This window comes from Pundamilia nyererei, unplaced genomic scaffold (genome assembly GCF_000239375.1).
Source record: "Pundamilia nyererei isolate P.nyererei 1_Seehausen unplaced genomic scaffold, PunNye1.0 scaffold00035, whole genome shotgun sequence".
In the NCBI taxonomy this organism is placed as follows: Eukaryota; Metazoa; Chordata; class Actinopteri; order Cichliformes; family Cichlidae; genus Pundamilia; species Pundamilia nyererei.
In genome coordinates, this window is record NW_005187436.1 from 3,368,628 (window position 1) to 3,396,210 (window position 27,583).

The following is a 27,583-nucleotide window of genomic DNA, read 5'->3' on the forward strand; positions in this document are numbered from 1 at the left end:
AATACAAATGCTATATACAACTGAGTAAAAATACAACGATGACAGAAAGGATTATTGCACTTAGTATTATTGCATATGTATGGATGTGTGTGTTTGATATATATATATATATATATATAAATATATTCAGTTTTATATATGTTATGATGGTTTTCACCTCAGCAAGCAGCAAGGCTGGCTGTGACTGCAGTATATTTTCCACTGCCTTGTTTCCACCCTTCACGCCTCGCTACACAGGGTTGACTTTGACGTCAGGTATGCATGTTCTGTTTTAAGTCCATTTTATTTTGGTTTCCCTCTGAAATACATCCAGAAAGATAGCAAGATGATGTGTGCAGTGCAAAAGCTTCAAGAGCAAATGAAGAGCTCTGCATTTCTCTTGATGGCTGTAACTGAGCGATGATGGGCAGGGCATGGCTGCCGTCCCAGCGTCATGGCAGGGAACTGGAGTCTGGAGAACCGGCATGTCTTCCTCTCTTCTCTCAGAGAGCTCTGTTTGTTGCTTGCTTTCACCGTCTGTCACGCCGCAGAGCGCCATGGCTACACACTCTCTTTTCATACATTTTCCCATCCTGCCCATCACGGCATATTTCACTCTCACATACTCGACACCTCAAAGAGGAAACATGTCATCCTACTCTCCACACATAGTGCTAAAAGGCCCCAGTGTCCCCTGCGGGAACTCTGCTCTTCCTCTGCTGATCGATCTGCTGAACCCTCGCCTTCATTCATCTACCTATCAATCCATCTTCCTGTCTTTATGCCTTGCCATTTGTCTCCAGTCTTTATTTGCTCGCAGAGGATCTCTCAATAGCTTTTGTTAATAATCAATATGGTGTGTTCTTCTCTGTTTAGAATATAAATTATGAATATTAATGCATTTAATATAGATGCTGGACATCCTGTGCCCAGTGTGGACTCATTGCTCACAATGAGTGGACTCCCTCCAGCAGACCTGCTTGCAATGTAGGCTGTATGTATGTTTGAATTTTGCCTTTTATTGCAGTTCTCTTCCTTAGATTGCTTTTTTCCTGTCTACATTCAACCCCCACATGAGGTATATTGATTGTTCCAGTGCACTAATTATCCTTCTTGGCCTTGGATGTCTGTGTGAACTACAGTCAATACTTTTATTGTCATGTCTGGATGAAAAAAAACTGTCTGATTACAGAATTAAGAGCATATTTTGGTTCTTATATTTTATAAAAGTGTTTCCTTCCTAAATGTCTCTGCAGTCACTTCCTGTGCCATACAATGAGGTCTTGACTTGGCTTGTCAACACCACTGTGTGGGTGAAGGCACTGTTTTCACATGCATCCATGCATACATTATTATAATATATATATATTCTGTGTGTGTGTGTGTGTGCGTGTGTGTGTGTGTGCGCGCATGTGGACAAGCCTTGTGGGCAAAGGTACAGGTTGGTACATCCTGCTCTGCCACCATCTGTGCTCAGGCAGGGATCAGGCCACTTCTTACAGGCACATACTATTTCCATATAGCCACACAGATCTGCTTTTATTTGTTTAATGTTTCTAGCATCAAAAATAAATAAATATAATTTTTGCATGATTTTATTTGTGATATAAAGCCTGTTGGTTGTGGTTGCAGCTTGGTATTGGAGCAATTACTGGTCCTATTTTGCCCCTGTTTGCACATACAGCACATTATCAGAATTTACCTGTCAAGCTATGACGACTGTGACGTCACCTGTTGGTTTTTCTGAAATTTCCAAGCCTTGAGCAGAGCATTTCATAAAATCTCTACACAGCTAAATGCACCACTAGAAAAATACAGTGCACTGGTTCTCAAAGGGATCCCTCGACCTTATGTTTAATTATACATGTACTGATCCTAAATTACAATTCCAGATATGTCCTCACAGTGAATGTATATTCATGATTAAAATTTCAGGTGCATCTGTAATTGCCAGGCATAATGATGGTGGATTGGGAATCAATAAGTGCTGGAGCCAGTGTCACTTGTGACCTTTGTATGTGCTGACAGGAGCCTCATCCAATGACATTTTAAGCCCATAGGTCCCCATGGATAAGTGCTCATCGGGCGGTGTGTAAATGACACTCTTGGCAACCTCTGTGTGTTGCTAAACAGTGCTCAGCCGCCTGACAGAGCATTTGCATGCAGAGAGGCAGATGTGTGTGTTCATGGGAGCTGCACCCAAAATATCACTTTAAATGTTAAGTCTACATCCTCCCTAATAAAATGTTGAAAGGTTTTTTTTTTCTGTCACGCATATCTGTGTGTTTTTGAAAATGGCCCAGGCAAAATTATTTATACCTATTTTAAAAGTTGTGATATATAAATAGGATGATTTCACCTAGACCTGAGTTGCATGCTAATTGGTACCTCTGACAAAATGTCCTTGGGACAGATGAAGCAAACGCTTTTTGGAGCTTTTTGGAACGACATATCAGTGCTATGAGGTTAGTTTTATCACACAGCAAAAATTAAATTCCCTTGAAAGACTTGATTATCACAGGACAGTATATATCTCAGCTGCAAAGAAAGCACTTGATTTTGGTGGTATAGCCACCTGGCAGAACATATAAACACCTCTTTTCAGTCATTCATAGAGTGCTGAAACATTAACACCAAAAATGTTAAACTAATTAAACTATTTTCAGAGAAAACTGTTAAATAAATTATAATTATGAGTGCATCCTTCATTTTCTGCTGGAAAATAATAACATAGGGACCGGCTGGAGAAAGGTACAGAGATCGTGGACATCAATAATTCCTTTATTCAGCAACACAGACGAGATTTATAAACCCAGATGAGCTCAAACATCTGTCTGCCTGGGGCACATTGTGACCTTGGTAGCCTTTCTCCCACCAATCCAACGGAGTCCCTTTGCCCAACCTTTTTGGCACTGCCGCCTTTCCTCACCTGCGAGGCACCCTCCGTGTTTCAGTACTCTCTCTCGCCGAGACTGAGGCTTAAACATGCTCAGTATATGAGGAAGTACACCCTAGCGTCAATACCATCTGCCAGCTCCCCTCAGGGCTCCAGCCAGGTGCTGGGCATGCTCTCACCCCAGCTATGCCACAACAGCACTGCCTGCTGGGATAAGCCTGCCTGTGCCAACTGTTGATCATCATGCCCTCTCATTCTCGTCCAGAGATTCCCTATTAACACAAGGAAAAGCTGTGCTTAGTATACTACGTCCACAGTAGACCAAAAAAATGTGTTTTTTAATTTTTGATGAAAGCAGACAATTTCCAGAAGCCATGCTTCAATCTTTGTTGTATGTTGCTGCACTCCTACCCTGTGTTTACTGCTGGTCTCCCAGGTTGTTCCCCTCGAGAGGCAGCGTGGAAGCACAGCTTTCATTTTCTGGAACAAGACTGCGCTGCCATGTTTAGCTGTGCGTCTGCTCTGATGCTGTACTGCTAAATTAATCACTGTTAACACGGTGACTAAAAGCACCAAGCGCAGCTGCTTATCGCCACATTAGAAACAAGGTTGAACAGTGGAAGGTGGAGAAGTTCAGCCTAAGAGCGAGTGAGGAGGTAAACTGGATTTTTAAAACCCAAAGCCTTACTACCCTTCATTTGATGGTGCAGTTGTTGTTTAGCCAGGCTATAAAGGCATTATTTAAAAGGCACAACCATTATCTTTAATAAACTGCAAAAACTGCATATATCAAATATCAAAAGCATTATGTTTAGCCACAACTAGCCAAAACATTGTTTTCTTTCTTTCTTTTTTAATTACATATATATATGTAGAGAACAGCAGTAAGCATTGTAACTCTTGCATGAATCAGAATCTTGTACACAGCCAGCATACACTGTCATAAGTCACGTCCACACACTTGCAGTCACAGGCCTTCCTTCTTAGCTCAATTACTAAAAAAATAAAAAACAGATGCATGCCACTTGCCTTGAGAGGGTACTAAACATATTTTATTGCTCTTTAATAATTGCCTTTTCAACATTGTTATCTTAATGCACCCACTTTTACAGGATCTAAGGGGAAAAAACATTTACTAGCTCTCAGGAGCAAAGTGGCAATCTTGGATGTGATGTGTCTCACCACCTATGTGCTTGGTCTGCCTTTAGCCTGCTGTTTGGCTCCTTTATGAGACCTGATTCATTGGTAAGCTGCAGCAGTATTATATTAATAGATCTCTGTTGAACCAGAATGGCTCTCTTGTGTGCTACACTCATAAGTTTTATGTTCCTGGACAATAACCTGTAAAAAAAATATTCTCCTGACTGCAAATAACTGTAGATGTGCGCAGGATTTATCACAATCAGAAGTGCTTGTTTTTACATTTCAAAATAAATTTCAAAACCTTGTGCTCAAGGTCAGAATGTACAACTGCATAGAGGAGGGGCTTATACATAATATATACAATATACTGTTAATTAGCACTAACAGGAAAGGATGCCCCCAGATTTCCCCTGATTTTGGTCTCATTTGCATAAATATAATGGGGCACAAGAGAGTGTAAAACCCGACGTCTGTCCTCCCCAAGGGGAGGAGGAGAGGTGTTAGTATGATCTGGGTGCACAAGTGATAATTGTTAGAGCTGTTATTCTGACGCTCAGACCATAAACTACGCAATGTGAACAAAGACTGGGTAATATCTCTGGCTAGTTATCTAGATTTCTTTCATATGTGCACTTATTTATATTCAGATTGGCAAATGGGCTGTTTCTGCTGCATTTATTGGGGAGAGTGGAAATAAGTATTTGTTTTAAAACAGGTACACTTCCACAATAAGTGTAATGCTAATGAAAATGAACTCTGATCAATTGCCATATCTTTGCGTATACATGTAAAAGGTTGTGACATAAGAATCTTTCACTTGTTTTGCCTAAAACGAGGAATCATTACAAAAGAGTTGAATGATGGTGGGATATGGGGGGTTGGGGACTGATTTAAGGGAGTGGTGATACATTATTCACATGGGCGGGCGTGCGGGGGGCCTTAAGTGCCAAATTAATTTGTTTTTTCTTTCCAGTTGGACGGCAGTATAAATGGGCGCTGTCAGTCGTGCAGTAAAGTGCTGCGCATTCATTTAGACAAGTGTTATTGCTGCACTGGAGCAATACGGTTTTAGCAAAGCAGGCCAGCCTGGTGGGTGGAAGCTGTGTAATTATCTTTGGTTCCTATGATGGCAATCATTGCTAAAACAGCCAAGTGGTCCCAGAGCACAGCAGGTGTGACTGTCAGACTGAAGGTTGGTGAGACGGTCGGCAGATGTGAGTGCACATGAGCACCTTATTTGAAGACAGAGAAGACTACTGTCTACATTTGTCTTTGATGGCAATGGTACACTCATAATTATTTGTAAAAAAAAAAATAAAAAAAAAAAGAGGGACAGATTCAAATAAAATCTGATTTATTACTTAGTGTTCAAAAAGTCACGAAAACGAAGTCTCCTAAGAGACCAGACATCATATATCACAAAGTGGATCCCATCTAATTACTCCTATACCCCCAGCAAAACCATATTTTAAGCTTGCCATCTTTCATGCCTCTGTATAATGATCTTAAAACATAGTTTCCAGCAGATTAATGTTGACAGATATGGTGCAGATTAAAGCGAGCCCAGCAGATGTTTCAATTTTTTTTCCTCCTTTAAAATTCTGCCATTACTACTAAGCAAGTCTGACAACGTGCAAATACAGAAACACAGACATCTGCTGCGTTTCAGAGGAACAGGGAACGTAAAATGAATACTGATGTTGCTGGGCTGCATTTATCTGCCTGACATTCAAAAGCGCTAAATGCTCTGTTTGTTCTCTGTAGCACAGAAGAAACTTTGAAACGTGCCATACTTTCAGTGGTGTGGGTCAGACAGATGTTTGCCAAGAGATATGGATGTTATTGATGGTGTCACACAGCTTGGACTGTCAGAGATATTGAGACCAGTTTCCTATTCTGACTGCCTGGAGTTGGTTCAGCTACTATGGACAGTCAGTAACATGAGTGATGTTGACTGGTAATACACTCTAAATGTAAAATATAGGAAATGGAGGTTGGACCTGTAGACTTTAGCTTTTAGAAATGGTGGACCAAGCTAGAGTGCATGCACTGCCCACTGGACTCCACATTTTGAACCCCTCGCTCTAGCTTTATGGATAACGGCAAGTTAACGGCAGCAGCTTGGGCCAGAGGATGGACTTCTAATACATACACAATGGCTAATAAGTGCTAAGTAACATACAAACATTTTTCTATCATTGTCACTCACAAAAACTGGATATGCATATTTGTCACAATTGCATGTTTCAAATCATCACACAAATTTTAATATTAGACAAAGATGTTAGCAAGATGTAAATGAATTTTGTCTTGGGGATAATGAAGGTGCTTTTTGGCAAAGTTGAGACGAGCTTTTGCGTTCTTTTTGTAGTCGTTTTTATCTTGGAACTCTCCCATGGATGCCATTTTTGCCCAGTCTGTTTCTTATTCTTAAATCATCACCTCTAACCTTAACTGAGAGAAGTGAGGTCTGCAGTTCTTTAGATTTTGTTCTAGGTTAACTTTGTTTTAGCTCTTTTACCGTACTTCACTTTTTGTCAGACAGGTTGTATTTAAGTAATTCTTTGATTCGACAGGTCTCTCAGTTATCAGGCCTGGGTGTGTCTATTAAAACTGAGATCAGCTTTCCAGAAAATTTGGTTAGACACAGTTGATTCATGATTGAACATCACTTTTTCACACAGAGCCAGGCGGGTTTGGATAGCCTTTTTTCCCCTAAATTAAATCATCATTTAAAAACTACATTTTGTATTTATTCAGGTAAATTTTGTGTAATATTTAACTTATTCAATTGTTTCAAATACACACACAAAAAAAAAAAAAAAGAACTCAGGAGTGGGGAAATATACACTATTTCACAGTACTGTTGTACAGCTCCTCACTACTCCAAAAGGCACCAACCAACACAGTCAAGAGGTCTAGTTCAGTTGTATCCCTAATAATGCATTGTTTTAAGCCTTAATTAGCTTTGGGAGCCTGCCTCAAGTGGTCATTCAGGGAATGGCAATTTTTGGCATGTTCTGTTGGCTTTGTTTTTCAGCCCTGAAGGTTAGCACTTGGTTGTTCCTGATCAGTCTGCTCTCCAAATACTCACCAGCACAATGAACAGCAAAAGAAGGGTACACTTTGCTTCGCTTTGCTTAAAATCTTTTTTTTCCTCACTCCAGCCCAAGTCAGAAAAAAATCTGTCCCTCCTCATATTTGTAAAGACACTGTTTGAGATGATCAACACTCACTCAGCTGACTAATGAGGTGGATTCAGCATGGGCAAAGGTCTCGGTTGAATGTCTTTGTTAGACAGGCCTGCAGCCCCATTTCTTTTCCTTTTTTTTTTTTTTTTGCAGGCAGTTCCCAGGGGAGGCCTTGCAGACTGCCTAATTGAATCAAGTACATATGGTGCCTCCCCCTTTGCAGCTCGGCCCCTCCCTGAATGAGATGAGCGAGGAGGAGAGCTTCAGCTTTGATGCTTTTGTTCTTCTCAACATCATGGACGGCTCTGGGGGGCTTCACTGCAACTAGTTGACTGGTGGATGGAGAGGCACACCATCACTACAGAATCATGAATTCATTCTCCCAAAAATCCTGAAGCTGAAAATTGGTGTTTTAGACTGTACAACACTATAAATTTCTAGTCTAGCTTTGGACAGAAAGAGCTGACCCAATCAGAGAGATCCAAATATTCAACAGCCTATTTAATCTGTATGTGATGCAACCACATTATCACTCATGTGCCAGTGGGCAGGTGGCTTAGACAGGCAAAATAAACAACTGCTGATAAGACAAAGACAGCGCTGTGTGACTGTGCATAACTTCCTGCCTTCCCTTGTATTTCAACAGCGACTGTTTCTGTTCTTCAAACATGCCCAGGCATGGACTACATATCCTCAGTGTTCATCACAGTTCAGCACCCTCAATTCAGAAAGACAGATTGGAGCTGTGCTTCCAGAAGACGTCTGCTCATTAGATAGCCTCCAGATGCCAGGTTAATGAAGGATCCATTTGTGAGCCGGCATTTAAATTGCAAGACTCAGAACAGAGTATGTCCACGGTCCTGTCTCTGTGAAGCACGAAGCCTCCTCCTGCTGGCCGAGTGAAATTCCATCAATATCATGTGATATATTTATTTACATAAACATGTCTCTTATACTCTGGCTGAAACGTTAAACTTTGATCCTGTAATGTTTTTAAAAGGTGTTTAATACAGGACTAAACACATTTAGTTATAAACTCTTCCATAATACTGCTGCATGAGTTTGTCATATTTTAGCATCTCCATTTGGCAATGGTAATAATGGTATAAAGTGTAGATCTTTGAGTGGTCACCTAATAAAAGCATTTAGTATATTTCCTGGTTTGCTGGTGCAAAAAAAATTATCACCGTCATAAATTTTGAGCCTCCTTTTGGAAATACTTCAGTTCATCTTGAAAGGAAAAATAAAAAATAAATACTCGTACTGAGTAAAAATAAGACACACAGATATTTTACTAGGCTCCCTGTCCAGCCAGTAACTCACTGATTAAGTCCTGCCTGGAAAGCACTACTCAAATGAACTTGGGTCAGCTATGTTCTAAGAGGCTAAAATGTAATTGAGGGGAACAGCTGGATTAGTCCTGGCCATGTATATCCGCTCCTAATGATATTAGATAGTAGTCTGGAGAATACCTTCCAGCACACAGCTCTCATTTTGATGAGCCACAGGAAGACTGAACTGAGATATTTTCAATCTCAGATGAGGCTGGCGCTGGCTGTTAGGCTACCACGTTTTTCATTTCAAGCATATCAAGGTTACACAATCTCTGCACACTGTTATGAAATTGTTCTTTCCTAATCATGTTTGGATTCTTTAAATTATATGTATAATAACTTTATTTCCAGGAGTAACACATACATTGACTGTGTGCTGGGTTGAATATACTGAACTGTCACATTTTCTCAGGCAGGAGCACCACGCCCAGCCCAGCTGTCTGCGAGTCCTGCAGCTAGGGTATCAGCATTTTGTGTTAGATGTATCTGATTAACATTAAGGTTCTACATACAACACTGTGGTCAAGTTACTAATTTAACGTCCATCACATGCATTCTTTATTGCTGGTACACTTCTAATCGTGGTGTTTTAAACTCCACATTGATTGCAAATCTACATGGGTTTTCAAAAGTCTTTTGACTGCAACTGATCAATATCCACTCTGAGTACAAATTTCAAATTCATCAGGCCTCCTTATATGGTATTGATTTTTGTGCAATGGCTCCTCTGAAAAGAATCGGATTACTTTCCCCCCCATCAGTCAGAACAAACAGAAGCCTGATATGCAGTCAGGTAGAGCTGCTGTGCTTTTGTACCTCTGCTTTTAATCTTTGTGCCATTTGAGGTAAATGAGCAAACACAGGCAAGATGGAGACATGTTTTTTTTTCTTTTTAAATTATTATTATTTGGCAGTAATTCTCCCCTATTGCTGACTTTCCCATTCATTTGCACACTTTTCTATTCACTATCATCACTGCAATTATTTTGATAATGACAGTAAGCGTGGGTGACATGTTTTATGTATTTTTTTTATTGGGCTGTGATAGTCCCCACAGGCTGGACCCTGGGTTCATACATGTAGCATAATGCATGCAGTCCTCCTCCTGCAGAGCTGCAGTGTACAGTAATTTCTGAGCGCCCTGCCGCCGGGCACTCTTGTGGTTTGAGAGCATCGCAGGCAGAATTGACGGGAAGTGTGGAACGAGTCCTGAATAGTAATGGCTTTACAGACAATTCTCAGACATTGCAGTTTAGACACAGCAGTGTAAGCGTCCTATTGAAGAGGCAGGCTCTCACTACTCTCTCACAGAGGTTGCTGTAGTTGGTCAGCTGACAGGGGCTGAAGTGGGGTCACAGTGACATCTAGTGGCTTTTTGATGAGGCCAGAAAGATGCCTGGTGCCTTTGTGCTGTGCTAATTTTGCTTTTTTTTCTGTCGTGTGACAATTTTGTGCTGCATTTCCAGCTTAATTTTTTTTGATGAAAATATTTTTCAGTCACTTCAAATCAACCTGTGTTTTTTGTTTGTACAGAGAGCACATTTATTATGATTATCTGCACAACCTTGACTGTCTGGTATGTTTTTGTGGGTGGGGGTGGGGGGGCCCACTCAAATGCTTTTGTGGTACTCTGTTTCTGTGCTTTGTCTGCATTGGTATGCAAGCACAGAGATTCCTTCCTTTTAACAGACAAAATGAAGGTGTGATGTAATCGATGAGACCGGCTTTTATGTGCAGGTCAAAACAGATGTGATACAAGCTGGCCTTGACAGGCAAAAGCTGAAGCTGCGGAGCAAAGGAGGCATGTGTGGGAGGGCTGCTCATGAATGTGGGTGGTTCAGTCTGACTCTATATAAGAGCAGAGTGCTTTAAAGACCTTGAACACCGAAGGCCACTGCAGCCTGAGTTTCTAATGATAGCTATCGGGATGCCGCAAGCATTTTCTTACTGCTTGGAGTGAACAAGACTATACTGAAAGCCCTTTAATCTGTGCTGTGCTTCCAATTTTTAAAAACAATTATTTGACCTAATGATTTCCAGTTTAACGTACCTCACATAATTTAGTGCTCTGACCTAACTCTCAGTGATTGTAGTTTTTGCAGACAGCAGAGTCGTTAAGACAACACTTGCCAGTCTTATTTATTGCTAATTCCCCAGCTGTTTACCTCAGTCTCCTGTTATTCTCTGATAAGGGCGGAGTGGGGATGCAGGGAGCTCGGCGGCTTCTGTCTGGCATGCAGGTTGGGCTGGACTGTTCTGTTTGAAGTGCCCGTATCTATATGCCACAGCTGGAGTAGAGTGTGTTGAGTAGATTTACAGCTATTCTCATATTCCCACCGCAGCTAAATGTGTAACCTCACAATCGCCTCTGAATACAGACTTGTTACTGCTACAGGCTTCACAATGAAGTTGTTTCTGGCAGTGTCAGCTATTGTCTACCTTGTCATGTATCAGCTCAGCTCCAACTAATGGACTATCATCATCCCATCTATGCTGTGCTGTCCATCAGGAGTTCTTTCTGAATAGCCTGGCCTGCTCATTAAAGATCGGATCTGTCCTGCACAGAAAAGGGTTGAGGGGTTAATGTCTCTATTCTGTGTTGTTATCTGATTTTAGAACCATAAACGGTGCACACAGAGCACAGAATATCTCATGAGTCCCCCATGCCTTTGCTCTCCTTGGTTAGTATGAAGCTAATGTAGGTCTTAACCTGCTGATGGACCCCTAGCTAATGCCATTAAGTCCTTTACACATGATAAATGGTCTTTTCTGTGGTTGCGTAGATACAGTGACTGATGACTGGATACCAAACAGCACTCTAAATGTCTTTCTTCTCGGCAGTAATGTACAGACTTGAATGGGAACAACTTATGTGGTTATCATTTGGGTCCATTGACCTTGTCTTTCATTGCACTTACTCTACCACCTTGTTCTCTCATGGGGATGCAGGTCAGCGACTTTCCTCCAGATATTCATCTCCTGACAGGATCTGGGCCGGAGCTTGATGTTTCCTTCTTAGCTGGTAATTACATCAGTTGACTGGCTGACCTCAATCTCATGATTTTTGGGAAGAGGTGTGTGACTCGGTGTTGACATAATTGCATGATTTGCCTTCTCATTAAATCAATTCCAGGAACAGTTCTGCCAAAAACAGGCATGCCTAGTTCCCTTTCAGTTTCCATTCCCCTTTTCACAGCGTTAGGCGTGCTTTAAATTTTAAACAAAGATCTTGTTTGTTTAGGTCTTTCTACCCACATGTTTTCCTACTAGCTGCTCTACTTTAATTTCATTTATTTATTATTTTTAGCAAAATCTACAAGTCTACAATCTATAGATTTAATCCCCAATACTGAAACACTATGCAAGTTTACGCACATCTCCTCTTCTTTCGCTCCTCAGGGGCCCCTTTTGGGTGCAAAAGCTAGCATTAGCATTTTGATGTTTCTTTGAACTATTCAACAGCAAGCTGCCTTCAGTAAATGTCAAACGTTGTGTTAGTCATTAAGCTTCAGTTGTATAGCATTTTTGAAAAGGTCATGTGGAACCAGTGGGGAAAAAACTAGTCATGGATACTTGCTGTGCTGTAGCTGACTACCAACTTGTTCAGGTAAGGTTTTAGGGCTCGATTGGATCATTTTATTCTCCCCTGAGCGTAAATCATATTTCGTGTTGGGTGAGGATTAAATAAAACTTATAGGAAAAATGAATTGGTTGTACAGCAATATATGAAATTCCGTGTTTCCCATTTGTTTTGTGTGCCTTCAAATATTAAATACATTTAAAAATCACTTTGTGTATTACTCTAATGATCCAAGTGATGAATCTTTTAGTGTGCTTTTCCTTTTTTTTTTATATTACTACAACAGTTATATTAAATATTAAACATGGGAAAGTTTCAAATAGTAAAGTGACCTTAACAATAAGTCCACCTTAAGTATTATAATTACATTTACATGTTTGCTTCTTTTCTGTTTGATAGCATACTACTTTCTTTGCCGCATACATTTTAGACAGAACGGCCTACTATCTACTATAACATACATATATAAAACTACACATTATACTGTAGTACAGTTCGTCCTATTGTTTGTGTGTAAATTAAAGAAGTTGAAACCACAATAGTCAATACAATTTATTCAATATATGGATATATATTAATATATGGAAGCCATATTTACTCATTTTTAAATTCCTTTTTTATTTATTTAATTTATTATTTTTGACACACTCATCACCACCACAATTCATTATACCAAAAGTCAATTTTGCCTTTATATTCATAGCTCCTTAATTTATGGAGTGCTGCAGTTTGACTGCAGTGTATCCTTAATTGACAGGAGTTGATTTACAGATAATCCTTGGCTTTGCTTTCGCTGTGAACCTCACAGGGAGTGGCAGTGGCTGTCAGCTACGCATGCCCTTGAATCAGAGCTGCACACTGTCCTTGACACACACCCCACTCTCCATCCCTCTTGCCACTCTCTCCATTTTGCCATATTTTATAAATCTTTATAAGGACATAACCAGCTCGCCGCAGATGTGATTTTATTTTGCTGACAGGGCACAGATATGATTGCATGCAGGGCCAAATGTAATTCTCTTAGAAATTGAATTGAATTTTTTTCTTCTGCAAGACAATCAAGTGTTACCTGATCTAGTATTACTGTGTTATTGCTAATAGAAGCTAAATGGAGATTAGTTCTTACAATGTTGGTTTCATTGTAATTTTTCACAGATAAAATATCTCGTATGTATGTGATCATTGTTACAGCTATGTAATAAATTGTGGTTGTCTACAGATTTCTTTTGGTTAAATTTTAAAACGGCCCTAACGTTGATGAGGATGCGCTTTCTGAGTTACCTTTTGGCTCAGTGCTACATTAAAATACATTTATTGTTTTTTGTGTTAATTTTGCGATACACACTGTAAAAAGTCTATAAAAATACTTTCTGTATTTCTTTTATATATGTTATTTTCCTATTTTTTTTAATCACACATTGACTTTTACCATTTAGAGAAGTACCCATAAACTTTTGCTTAAAAAAAACATTTCAACTTTTTTTTTCAGTGTAATCCATGAAAATGTACCATTATAGCATTCGTGTAGCATTTTGTATTTCATTTCTGGTTTATAACTTATAAAGCATTTAAACGTGTCATCTCTGCACATATTGGCCAAAGATTTATAATACCTAATATGTGTTCGAAGCTGGGTGTCTATCAGTACTCAGATATCCTTTAGGTGGAGACAGAGAAGGATACATGAACTATAGTGTTTTAAACTGTAGAACATTTAATAACATTGGAATTGTTTCTATGTTAGTATTTCTTCTCTTTTTACTCAAGCTGAAGAGCCTGAGAAACACCAACGCATCCTGTCCTTTAAATTTCCTTCTTTCATTTCTACTTTAGTTCTCCAACACCTTTTTTTGCCTCTGTGTCCATTAACACATTGTAAGTATTTCCGCTTGGCCTGTCATGGTGACACGGGAAAAGCTGCAAAAAGATTGTAACTTAGGTAACAGGGACAACAGAAGGTGTTGAAGTCCGCTGTGGAAAAAGAGGGAAAATAAGGAAAAGCTAGGTTAGATGAAGGATTGACAAGAAAAATAAAAGGTGGTGGATGGCAAATTTGGAATGGGGAGGTAGAAAAGGCTCCTGGGAACTGGCTGCCTGGCAGGCTAATTGAAGCTCTGTGTGGCAGCAGATTCAGAGCTGTCACTCCCATGAAGAGCACATTGGCTACATTTTGCAGGCTATGTCCTGAATTCTGATGATGTTAGAGATAGCCCAGAGTGAAAAACCAACACTGTGTCACTCAGACCCCCACCCCCATCCCCACCACCCACACAGCAGAGCACAGCGTAGCGCAACACACATCCCCCCCCCCAAAACATAGCTCTCCACAGATTATATGTAACACGGTCAGAAGCATTCTGAACACGAGCTGTGTCTACAAAGTGCAACATGTGAATATAAATGATTTAGTTGTAGAGATTTTCCAAATTTGTCGAGCAATCTCATACATGATAATGTGATATTAAACTCCGCTGGAAGGCTTTTCACTTCTGCAGGTTTTCCCTTGCTGGATTAGAAGAGATTACGTCTTCTAGCAGAGCACATAGCCAGAAGCACCCAGTGAATTATTCAACACAAATTTAGCCTAATATTTATCTAATAACTAAACAGAGTGTAGCTTTTTTCATGGTAAGCTACATGTTGTTATTAGGTTGGCTGTTATTTTCCTCATACTGACATGTTTGACTTTTTCAGCATATGGTATTGCACCAGTTGTCAACTGAGGTGCAGTGTGATATCCCTATGGAAACAACGTAATCCCTACAATATGACAGAGAATGAGAATGAGCGCTCTACGGTGTTTAGCTTAATGATAATTCTTCATAATTTCCTCCAAACACTTCATGCACATAGGAAACCTTTAGTTACTTGAGGGATATAAATTCATGCTGTTGGATTAGGTTAATTTATAACAAGGTAATAACAACACCGCATTTTCATCAGTGGTGATTTAACTCCAGCATTAGGGCATTTTGTAGTTTTAAGGTACAGTATAGATACACAAAACCCCTTTTCAGCCTAATATATTATTGAATAAAAAGTACTGATACATTTACATGTGCACTAGTTTTATATTGCTGCTGCCAAAAGCTTGGTACATGAATACATTGTTTGTGTGAGTCTCTGAAGCCTCGGTGAATTAATGAGAAGAACTGAAGCCTCAACACTCTATTTCTGTGAGTTCTGCTGAAACATGATATTACAGCATTTTGTACATAGTGGGAATTCACTGCCTGTGAAGTCACTAAGGTTTGTGTTGTGGTTACAAGCTGATTGATGTCAAAGCTCCAGCTTTCCCATTCACCACCAGTTAAAGGACTCTGACATTTTGTGTTGGATGGAGGCGTCAAAAAAGATGAAATCACTCAGCACATCTGCAGCTGTGCAGGTAGGTTCTGACACTGTGGAGGTATTTGCGTTAGTGGGCAAGTCAGTGGAAAGATAATGGATAATGACTCTATTTAATGCCATTTTTTTAAATTTGCGCTGCCAGGCAACTGTCATCATTGAAAGTGTACACTGCGTATGCAATGCTCACACTTAAAGGACTTCAGGGCTATTGACAGAGAGCTCTCTAGTTATGGAGTGGGTAGTGTATGCCTACTGATGTAACAGCATTTATATTCAAGTGATGAAGAGGTAGAATGGCCTCGCTCACAGTGCAGTGAGAAAGGTCATAGATACAATGTATTTTGATAAAAGCTTTCAGTGTATGTAAAAATGTTAGATAACATTAAATCTACCATTGTGGAAGTAATTTAGTCCAGCGGTCCCCAACCCCCGAGCCTCGGACCGGTACCGGTCCGTGAGTCGTTTGGTACCGGGCCGCGAGAGTTGAGGCTCAGGTGTGAAATGTATGATTTTCAGGGTTTTTATCGGTTTTCAGCGTTATTTTGTTATCGTTTTAATCGTTAACTCTGTTTTCCTGGGTCTTTTCACGTGTGTTATGAATAAATCTTCTTTTTTTTCGGTACCAGTACTAGTTTTATTTTGTTGTATTTATCCGCGACACATTAAAGGCCGGTCCGTGAAAATATTGTCGGGCATAAACCGGTCCGTGGCGCAAAAAAGGTTGGAGACCGCTGATTTAGTCCTCCCATATTGTCACGGGAAGCTGTTCAGCATTTCCATCGTACAGATAACAATGACCATTTGGCATCCCTTTGTGTTTTTTCAAAAACTAGCCCTACATCTTTAGAGTTGATATCGCTGTTGTCTTTGTAATAATAGTAGTAACAGTTTTTACTTCATTTAAAATGTTTACCTTTAAATGTTTACATTTCTATTTGACCAATTCAATATCTAGGAAGTAGAGAACGTGTTTTGGGGGGAAAACTTTTCTCACTGACACAAACTACTGACTAGATTTGATGAAGGTGACCATGATGATGTGGTGAAGAATGGGTTTTTGTTTTGCAGAACTTCTGTTAGACCAGTTATGAGCATACTATTATTTTCAATATCACAAATTTCTTATTTTGACACTTAGGAGGAATTCTGCTCCATTTAAAATAAATAAATAAATTACAGTCAAGACCAATCATAGATGGAGAGCCTATGAACCTTGTTATATGCTTGTCAGTAGTAGACTCCTGAACCACGTCATTAAGTCATCAGTAACTCTAGTTAGCTTTATTCGCAAGGTGCCGTCAGTACAAATAAGCACAATCAGGATGATAAACAATAGTAATTGCCATATTACATTATACATTTATCAATAAGTCAACACCACAATCACTGCCTAGAGGTCCAGTTTGTCTATCCATCCATTCCTTCAATCATCCACTAATTCATTAATTTTTCGATTATCTTTTCCGGGTTGTGGGAGGAGCAGTCTAAGTAGAGGTGCCAAGACCTCTCTCCCCCCAGCTAAGTCGACAAGGGATTCTCAAGCCACCCAACAGATGTAATCTCTCCAGCATGCTGAGTCTGCCCTGGAACAACTTTTACGTTCAAGCAAGCACCCAGGAGGCTACTAGTCAGAAGACTGAGCCAAATCATCTGGCTCCTTTTCTAAGCCCTTCCTAGATTTTTGAGATCCTCAGGGAGAGCCCAGATACTCTTAGGAGAAAGCTCATTCTCACAGCCTTTACCCATGATCTCATTCTTTTGGACCATGCCATCCTTAGAATGCAAAGTTCTGCCAGTGGTGAGAGGTGGGGCTCTGCCAAACATGGCTCTCCACCAGATGCAAATACAACGCACACGCACACACACACACACTAAAGGCACATTCCTCTGTACGGTGTCCTCCCCAGGCAATTGATCCAACAACTCAGTTCCTCCCTCCATTAGGGTGTCCACCCTGCCATAAATGATGCAGTGACAAAGTTGATCATTGACTTACGATCAAGGGTTTCCCAATGCCAAGTCCACAAAACCCTTACAGTCTGTGACTAATACTTCAGTCACTCATATAAGAAAAAGTTCAGTCATAGACATTATGGTGACATTACTCATTGTTTACTGAAGCCATGTTTTAAAGTCTCAAGTTGAACATTTTTGCTATCACCATGTTGGTGTTCTGATACTGAACAAGACTAGCAAGAGGTGGATCTGACAAAGAAACCAAGGACACCACAACTGAGTAAAAACCTTTAACTGACAGGTCATTAGCCAGTGAGCATAATCCTCCTTTTTCTGACTCACAGAATGCCCACAATTTACAAAATAGACCTGAAACTACGGATTTAAAGTCTTTAAGATGTGTGAATCGCTACCTTGTCGTGGTGGAGGGGTTCGTGTGTCCCAGGGATCCCAGGGGCTATGTTGTCCGGGAGCTTTTTCCCCTTGGTAGGGTCTCCAATGGCAAATTGGTCCTGGGTGAGGGACCAGACAAAGAGTGATTCAGAAGACCCTTATGAGGAAAACATCGAGGGAACAGTTTACCCTGCCCGGGATAGGGTTACCGGGGCCTCGCCCTGGAGCCAGGCCCGTGAAGGGTGCCCAAGGGCAAGCATCTGGTGGTCGGGCCTTAGTGCGTGGGGTCCGGCCGGGCACAGCCCGAAAAGGGGACATGGGCCCATCCTCCCGCAGGCCCACCACCTGCAGGAGGTGCCGTAGGGGTTGGGTGCATTCTGTGCCGGGTGGCAGCCAGGAGCAGAGGCCCTGGCGGACTGATCCCCGGCTACCAAGACATGCAATTGGGACATGGAATGTCACCTCTCTCGTGGGGAAGGAGCCTGAGTTAGTGCATGAGGTTGAGAGGTACTGGCTAGATATAGTCGGGCTCACCTTTACGCATGGCTTGGGCTCTGGAACCAGTCTCCTGGAGAGGGGCTGAACTCTGTCTCAGTCTGGAGTTGCCCCTGGTGAGAGGCGACGGGCTGGGGTGGGTATTCTAATATCCCCTTGGCTTACTGCCGGTACGTTGGGGTTCTTCCTGGTGGATGAGAGGGTTTGTTCCCTGCGCCTTAGGGTCGGGGAACGGGTCCTGACTGTCATCTGCACTTATACACCGAGGGGCAGTTCAGAGTACCCAGCCTTCTTAGAGTTCCTGGGTGGGGTGCTGGAGGGTGCTCCACCTGGAGACTCTGTTGTCCTACTGGGAGACTTCAATGCTCACATGGGTAACGACAGCGAGACCTGGAGGGGTGTGATTGGGAGGAACGACCTCCCTGATCTGAACCCAAGCGGTGTTTTTTTATTGGACTTCTGTGCAAATCGCAGTTTGGCCATAACAAACACCTTGTTCAAACATAAGAGTGTCCATAAGTGCACATGGCACCAGGAAGCTCTAGGCCGCAGGTCGATGATTGATTTTGTAATCATATCACCAGACCTGTGACCATATGTTCTGGACACTCGGGTAAAAAGAGGGGCTGAGCTGTCAACTGATCACCACCTGGTGGTGAGTTGGATCAGGTGGCGGGGGAGGACGCTAGACAGACCCAGTGCACCTAAACGCGGGTGTGCTGGGAACGCCTAGCAGAGGCCCCAGTCCGTGAGATCTTCAACGCACACCTCCGGCAGAGCTTCAACAGCATTCCGAGGGAGACTGAAGATATTAAGTCTGAATGGACCATGTTCAGCATCTCCTGCTGCTGCATTAAGCTGCGGCCGTAAGGTGGTTGGTGCCTGTCGTGGTGGTAACCCCCAAACCAAATGGTGGACACCAGAGGTGAAGGGAGCCACCAGGCTGAAGAAGGAGTCCTATCGGGCTTGGTTAGCCTCTGGGACTTTGGCAGCTGACAGGTACCGACAGGCCAAGCGGAATGCGGGTCGGGCAGTGGCTGAAGCAAAAACTCGGGTGTGGGAGGAGTTCGGAGAGGCCATGGAAAAAGACTTTCGGACTGCCTCGAAGAGATTCTGACAAACCGTCAGGTGTCTCAGGAGGGGAAACCGGTGCTCTACCTGCACTGTGTATAGTGCTGTTGGAGCGCTGCTGAATTTGACTGAGCAAATTGTCTGGCGGTGGAAGGAATACTTCAAGGACCTCCTTGATCCCACTGACATGTCTTCCGAGGAGGAAGCAGAGTCTGGGGATGAGGGGGATGACCCGCCAATTTCTGGGGGGAAGGTCACTTAAACAACTCCTTGGTGGCAGAGCCCCTGGTGTGGATGAGGTCCGCCTCGAGTTCCTGAAGGCTCTGGACGTTGTACGGCTGTCCTGGTTGAAAAACCTCTACAATGTTGCGTGGAGATCAGGGGCAGTACCCCTGGACTGGCAGACAAGACTGTCAGAAAAATGGGTGGTCCCCATTTTTAAGAAGTGGGACTACAGGGGGATCACACTCCTCAGCCTCTCTGGGAAAGTCTATGCCAGGGTGCTGGAAATGAGAGTTCATCCGCTAGTCGAACCTCAGATACAGGAGGAGCAATGCGGTTTTCGTCCTGGTCGCGGAACACTGGACCAGCTCTTTATCCTCTCAAGGATACTTGAGGGCGCATGGGAGTTTGCCCAACTAGTCTACCTGTGTTTTGTGGACTTAGAGAAGGCATTTGACCGTGTCCCTCGGGGTGTCCTGTGGGAGGTGCACGCAATAAGTTGGACTCGTTCCCGGTGGGTAATGGGCTCCGCCAGGGCTGCCCTTTGTCACCGATTCTGTTCATAATTTTTATGGACAGGATTTCTAGGCGCAGCCAAGTGGCGGAGGGCTTTCACTTAGGCGGCCTCGGAATCTCATCTCTGTTTTTTGCAGATGATGTGGTTCTGTTGGCTTCATTGGTTAATGGCCTCCAGCTCGCACTGGAATGGTTCACAGCCGAGTGCGACGCAGCAGGAATGAGGATCAGCACCTCCAAATCTAAGACTATGGTTCTCAGCCGGAAAAGCGTGGAGTGCCCACTCCGGGTCGGGGATGAGTTCCTGCCCCAAGTGGAGGAGTTTAAGTATCTCAGGTCTTGTTCGCGAGTTAAGGGAGAAGGGAGCCGGAGATCGACAGACAGCTTGGTGTTGCGGCTGCAGTGATGCGCACCATGCAACGGTCCGCCGTGGTGAAGAGAGAGCTGAGCGTAAAAGCGAAGCTCTCAATATACCGGTCGATCTACGTCACTACCCTCACCTATGGCCACGAGCTGTGGGTAGTGACCGAAAGAACGAGATCGCGGATACAAGCAGCGGAAATGAGTTTCCTCTGAAGGGTGGCTGGCCTCTACCTTAGAGATAGGGTGAGAACTTCAGCCACCCAGGAGGGGCTCAGAGTAGAGCTGCTGCTCCTCCACATCAAAGGAGCCAGCTGAGGTGGTTCAGGCATCTGACAAGGATGCCTCCTGGGCGCCTCCTGGGTGAGGTTTTCCGGGCATGTCCCATCAGGAGGAGGCCCCGGGGCAGACCCAGGACACGCTAGAGAGATATCTCTCGGCTGGCCTGGGAACGCCTTGGTGTTCCCCCGGATAAGCTAGAGGAGGTGGCTGGGGAGAGAAAGGTCTGGGCTTCTCTGCTTAGGCTGCTGCCCCCGCGACCTGGCCCCGGATAAAGCGGAAGAAGATGGATGGATGGACTACTGATTTAAAGTCTTTAAGATGTGTTTTGACACCAAAGGATTTGATAAAAAAAAAGAAAAAAAAGAATGCGGGTTTGAGGCACTTAAACTTTGGCTTCAGCTACTTTTATCTTTTACAGGGGGTGAAGCCAAGTAAACTAGCTGCCTAGTTAGCATGTGTCATACAGACTGGACTTATAAGCACTGGTATGATTAGTGGACAAAGAATAATTAGAAAATAATTTTTGTCCAAAGCTCTACATTTTCATCATAGGAGTTGCTTTTAGAGCCAACCTGGAGTGGCCAATCAACCAAGTACATATTTTGGGCATTTCAGGTTGGCTTATCATTTATTCAGAATAAGTTATGACGCATAATTTGTATGTTTCTAGGACAGTAAATGAAGTTAAAAGAGACCATTAGCATTTTAAGTGATGCTTGTTTGATATTCATACAGATTTTAACAACATTTGTTTCTGAAACAGCTTTGAGCAAGTTTGGAAATCATTTTGACAATCAAACACTATGTGCTCTACAGTTTCAGAGGGGAAAATACAATCTCCCATCTCATGATGCCCTGGCACAGATTCTACCAGATAATCAGCTGCTCCGCAGCAGAGCGAAGACTGAGCTTCCAGGCACTGCCCAGCTAGACCAGAATACTAAAGCTGAGAGGGCAGACTCTACCGAGAACAAACCTAACATAAACAGCACGTATCAAGTTCCTCATCCACACATGCGGTACGGTGCAAAAATATATGAGAAACAGATTTATTTGATTTATTTCGAAAGTAAATGAAAGACTTACATTTAGACTACAATTGTGTTCTCATGCTTTAGGCCCTCTCCCCATGACTTTGAGGATGATCCCCACGTAGCAGAGATCTCTGACCTCCAAACAAAGGTGAATAGGCATGACCAATATCTTAACTGTTCAATCAATCAGTGAGGCAATCCTATGTCATATTTAGTTAGCGAACAGTGACACAGAGAGGTCAGTGAAATGAGAAGATGATGAAGCAAACAGTCACAGTTTGGAGATAAAATGAATACATTAACATTTCTCCTTGACTGTAATTGCACTGAAGGAGGATTAAGCTGATGAGGCTTAAAGTGTTCCAATAACATTTTCTTTTCGAATATCTTACCATTTTCTCCTGTTTTATTTACAGCCAGACTATTATGTCTGCACACTGCCTTAAATTGTCTGTGGGTGTAGATTTTATATATGCGTAATTTATCAACAAGTATCAACTGGCCTTTTTTCAGTGCAAAAGTGCATATTTAAAGTTTAATAGACAATGATTATTAATACTTTACATGCAAAATAATGTGGTTAATAAAATGCAGCCAAATGTGAAATCCTCATGTTTCAGTCGAGCTGTCATACATCTGTCCTGAAGTGACTTTATGCATGACATCAGACCTGTTTAATGGCTTTATATCATACAGAATAGAAGGGATCCAGCCAGAGACAGAGATTCCCTTTTATTTTCAATACATAAAAGGACTTTCCAGACTCATCACGGGGAGCTCTCATTCACATCACTGCTTTGGGCCCCCAGCAGAGACGACATCTCATCTACAGTCATGATTGTCACCTCGTCCCTGCCCTTTCAATTAGATGCTCAATTTCACCCCTTGTGTCCCATGGGAGACACAACAACACCATCCAAGATTGGAATCCCCTAATCGTCACCCCCCCGCTCAAACATACAGCTGGACCTGCCTCTTGTCTCCATTCAATTCTGGCTATTCAACTTGATAGAAGAGCATGTGACAGAACAATGGGTCCTACACGCTGCTAGACAACATCCAGGGGCCTTGTACAAAGAAATGCTTTGATAAAAAAGCTCTCCTCCCAGACTCATTTTGTCAGCCTTTAAAGAAACAAATTTCTTTAAAGAATTTCCCAGAAATATATATTTTTTGCTCGCTTCTACAGAAATTCAGCTTTCAGAGAGGAACGTGTGTGCATGCTTGAGTAAACGACTAAAAATTGTGCAAAATCCCCAGTTAAATTTCCCCTAACAAAACACCTTTACAGGATGGAGTGGTATGCCCTTATGAATTTGAGGAGCCAGAGTTATGAATACATTATACCAAACCTTAACCAATCAATTAGAGGAACATCCAAGTCAATGGATTACATTCATTTATGGCTTGCAGTAATACCCCGTGTCTCATGCTACATGCATATCTGAAAACCAGAAGTTACCAGTTATCCTATTTAAAACCAGTTCAAGCCTGTTCATCCCTTTTGCTGCTATAATTGTTTGTGTGTCTATGGTAATACATCCTGTATTACTCTCTTAAGACATGGGTTTGAGGAGACATCTAGTGGTGGCGCTCGCTCATAACCACTAATATCAAATTGTTTACAGGCCAGTGAATTTATTGTTGACACCAGTCAGTGCATGACAGTAAAATGCCACTATAAGCACTAAAAAGAATGGCATTTATTGATCTGACAGGCACTAATAAGGTTCAATGCAAGTAGTAGTAGACCAGTAGGACACAAACAGTGAAAGAGAATTTTTAAAAATATCTATTTTCTGTTACCTACATTGTAGAGGGTAACTTTGCCTCCACACCTAAACAGGAAAACGAGTAAGTCATTGGTTATAGTGGGACTCAGCAGGTGGGGGGAATCCTAAGATCTCTGTAGTGGCTCAGTGGGAAAAAGAATTCCAACTCATAACAATTAATGTGAGTGTCAGTAGATTTTACAGGCTGTGATCAGCTGACCTGCTGCTCTTTGTGGATTTACATAACTGAATTCAACAAGATGTCAGCATTTTCACAAGCTACCATGGGTGATGTCCATCCCCTGACACTATACTGTTTCTTTATACTAGACAGCATAAAGCTGGTATACAGTTAGGATTCAGTGAATTAATCTAAGCATCATCAGTTTAAATGCAAATTCATCTCTGATGCATTTGATGTAACCTTATTCTAACCATAAGAACCACAGCCACTTTGATACAGTCCAACAAGGTGCGTTAATGCAAGCTACCCTGTATATCCTGGGCAAAATACCCCAAATATTCATGCAACATTTGAATGGCACAAAGTTAGTATAACTTAGTTTGTTTCACAAAAATGAAAACACATAATCTATCAAAACAAGACATTGCATATAAGCTTTAAATTTGCAGTTCATCAGAGTCACAGAGCACTTCTTACCTTTAAATACAACCTCTCTTCTTCCTCTCACGTCCTGTCTGTCTTCCTCCATCTCTCATTGAATTTATCACGCTTTTCTCTCCCTAGGAAATCCAGACCTTTAGCTAGCGACACACTGTGCGTCAAACTGCACACAAAAAGTTTGCGTGTTTTTGCTGATAGAAACGTTTAATTTGTACTTACCTGCCACTTAACAAAACGTTACTTCCGTTATGCTCGCTCCTCTTCTGTGGCGCTAGCTTGATTCTGAAGTACCGCGAACACAAATTGCGGACACCTGCACTCCTTCCGGCCCACCTATAAGCTATAAATGAACCTTTGAACCGAAAGTAACGAGACTGTTTTGCATATGTAAGGAGTAGAAAATACGCATATTTGTATAAAAATGTAGGTAGTAAAAGTAAAAAGTTGTCTGAAAAATAAATAATCAAATAAAGATACCTGACAATTCTACTATTTGTACTTGGTTACTTCTTAAGTACTCTACTTAAGTACAGTAACAAAGTATTTGTACTTCATTACTTCTCACCTCTGCTTTTAAGCCACTGAAAATGTTCTAATGTGAGGCACTCTTTCACCATCAGGAGATTGAAAACTATCGCTCAGCAATGTCTAGGATGGCAGAAGACATAATAACACTTAGGACACAGGTGCTGTCTTTGGAGGCAGAAAACAGTCAGCTCCGCAGTGATCTGTCTCTTCAGCAGGACCTTGGACGGGATCTTCTGGCCGACACTGACATTGATGTCATGACCAAGGCTGAAATTGCTGACCGAATAGGTACAAAAGTAATATATCACTCTAACTTCACTCTCTGGTAGCTTGTGGTTCACGGGGGCATTTAAAAGTAGAGTTTATGTTTTAAAAGTAAAATGGGAGCCAGAGCCTTCAGCTTTCAGGCCCCTCTCCTGTGGAACCAGATCCCAGTTTGAACTCAAGAGATACACACCCTCTCTAATTTTAAGATTAGATTTACAACTTTCCATTTCGCATATATAGCTTATAAGTCTAAAGCTTATAGCTGGGGCTGGATCAGGTGACCCTGAACTCTCCCTTAGTTATGCTGCAATAGGCCTAGGCTGCTGGGGGCTTCCCGTGATGCCGTGAATGTTTCTTCTTCACTCACTGGGTGTTTATACATCACTCTGCATTTCATCATTAGTTATTTCCCCTGTCATCAATTTTCCTTCCCAGTGTTGCCCATTACTTCTTCATGGGGGGTTTGTCTGATTGTTGGGATTTTCTCTGCGTTATTGTAGGGTCTTCGCCTTACAATACAAAGTCCCTTGAGGATGTTGTTGTTGTGATTTGACACTTAAATAAATTTAACATTTAAGTTTTACTCAGCTTTATATTATCCACACACCATCATTTAGTCTCAGAGCAAAATTTTAAACTCCTAAGAAGTTAAGAGCAAATAAAGGACTAGATGCTGATCCACTAAAGTCAGATAATTTACCACCCAGCTAGCTCTCTCTCAGTGCCGTAACAGACTTAAGGTCATTTCTTCGGCAGATGAAGTCGTGACATCCAAGGCTGCTCAGCATGCGTTAATCCTTGTGAGTGTCCTTTCCCAGGCAGACTGTCATTTTGTGATAAGGAAGCTTATTCAGGCCATGGACCACGATAAGCTCCGTGTGTACTACAACCCTTATCTCCTGAAGGACAGTTTGTGGCCCTCGGGGAAAGGACGTTCCAGAAGGTCTCTTTGCTAACATCAAAAGCAAAAGGATAGGATTTAACTCCCATCCCTCCGAAAGATCCATTCAAATTCAAAAGTATATTGATGGATCTTTTGATTATTATTGGTCCAAAGCACATGGCATAAAACTGACATGTTATTGAAACTAGTGTGAAATTCGAACTCATTACTTAGATATGCTCAGCGTATCGAGTTTTTAAGTGAATGTACAAAAAACATGTTCCCTGTAAGTAAGGGATGACAGACAGTTTCTGCAGTTCTGATGATTGTTCTGCTCTTTTTAAGCCACTCTAAAATTCAAGCTCGCCAGTGAGGTGAGCAAGGCCGCCACACAAAGGGACCGCATACAACATCTGCAGAATGAGCTCATCCGGGTTAGAAAACACACCACACACATTATGAATATTTTTAAAAACACATCTCAGGAAAGTGTCTTTCCATTGATTATATAACTCGTATTGTTTTTTTGTGCAGAAAAATGATAGTGAGCAGGAGCTATTAAAGCTCTGCAGAGTCCTCCAGCAGGAGCAGAAGAATCTGCAGCATCACCAGAGTCACTTGGCAAAGATGGCAACTTTAGAGGCCACAGTGAAACAGCAGGAAGAGGTGAACAGTCTGTTACTAATCTAATTTCATGATAGTAAATATGCTTCTCATGTAGCAGCTTATAATTCGCATGTGGGGATATTTATGTTTGTGCCATCCTTATTTTTAGGTCATAGAAAAAATGGAGAAAGCATTAGATGGAAAGCTCAGAGACAAGAATATTCATCGTGGTGACAAAAGGCTGATGCTAATGGAAAGAGGTAGGTGCACCCAGTGGGAACAATTATGGTCACAAAAGCACTGACACTGACTGGAGTGTCTGATCTCCTTTCATGCTGAGAAGATGGCCTTAAAAAGAAGGAAATGAAATCAGCCTTAGCAGCAGAGAACGGCCGTCTCAGAAAAGAGCTGGAAAGGATTCACCAGCTGCCGGCACCACTCAAAACACAGCAGTCAGACCAGGTACTTCTTAAACTCCTTAAATATTGCAAATGACTATGATAGTATCCAAATTTTCCCTCGCAACTCCTAAAAGTGACATTTTTTTTTCTATTTTTACACTCAAGGAGGAATGGAGTTTACGACATAAATTGGAGAGGGCTGAAGCACGAATCCAAACACTGGAAGCTCAGGTTAAGAAAATATAAATAAGATATACTTGGTCTAATTATTTATTTCCTTATAAATATATATATTTTTTCTTTTGCATCTTTAAAGCTGGAGGAGAACGCTACAGTATGGGGGAGAGAGAAGCAAGAAATGCTGACCAAACTGAGCGAGCACAGGCACGGCTTCATCCGGACATCCACAGCAATCCTTCAAAATGTTCCTTCGGTCAGTCAGGCCTCACCCTTCTCCATATAATTATGGTATGAAGGGATTTAATATTCTCAAATACTGCATGTTACTTCCTACAGCTCCTTATACCAGCAAAGAGGACAGCAGAAGCAAAACCTGTAAAAAGACCTGCAAATGAATTGAACTGTTGATGGGACACAGAGTCTGTGATTTAAAATTTAGATCTAATTCAAATGTGATGATTTAATCTGAAAAAGTGTGTTTAAAATGTAAACCATAGACAATTACATATAAAAACAGA

The 27,583-nt window shown here is 41.8% G+C and overlaps 2 protein-coding genes across 4 annotated transcripts in view; one reads left to right on the forward strand and one right to left on the reverse strand.

Annotated features, from left to right (window-relative positions):
* Positions 1-24,860, reverse strand: part of stra6 (signaling receptor and transporter of retinol STRA6) — a 62,029-nt gene extending 37,169 nt beyond the window's left edge. Inside the window, exons 1-3 of one of the 3 annotated variants that reach the window (XM_013910080.1) lie at positions 24,766-24,860; positions 24,420-24,540; positions 24,237-24,319 (exon numbers count right to left, since the gene is read on the reverse strand). The gene's annotated coding sequence lies outside the window, so the exon portion shown is untranslated. Of the gene's footprint in view, positions 1-24,236; positions 24,320-24,419; positions 24,553-24,677; positions 24,738-24,765 lie in introns of those variants that run through there. The other 2 variants (XM_013910079.1, XM_013910081.1) reach the window with 2 other exon arrangements.
* ccdc33 (coiled-coil domain containing 33) lies at positions 24,030-27,577 on the forward strand. The gene is made up of 9 exons (XM_005730033.1): positions 24,030-24,047; positions 24,821-25,016; positions 26,224-26,312; positions 26,413-26,544; positions 26,654-26,744; positions 26,828-26,946; positions 27,051-27,116; positions 27,202-27,318; positions 27,402-27,577. The coding sequence occupies exons 2-9, from the start codon at positions 24,845-24,847 to the stop codon at positions 27,471-27,473; spliced, it is 858 nt and encodes a 285-aa protein (XP_005730090.1). The 5' UTR covers positions 24,030-24,047; positions 24,821-24,844; the 3' UTR covers positions 27,474-27,577.
* The last annotated feature ends 6 nt before the right edge of the window (positions 27,578-27,583 follow it).

Bases quoted from the DNA above. Each gene is read 5' to 3' on its own strand.
- ccdc33 (XM_005730033.1), top strand. From the start codon at position 24,845: ATGTCTAGGATGGCAGAAGACATAATAACACTTAGGACACAGGTGCTG. The intron at 26,313-26,412 runs GTTAGAAAACAC...TTTTTTGTGCAG, and splicing joins TGCAGAATGAGCTCATCCGG to AAAAATGATAGTGAGCAGGA. The intron at 27,117-27,201 runs GTTAAGAAAATA...GCATCTTTAAAG, and splicing joins TCCAAACACTGGAAGCTCAG to CTGGAGGAGAACGCTACAGT.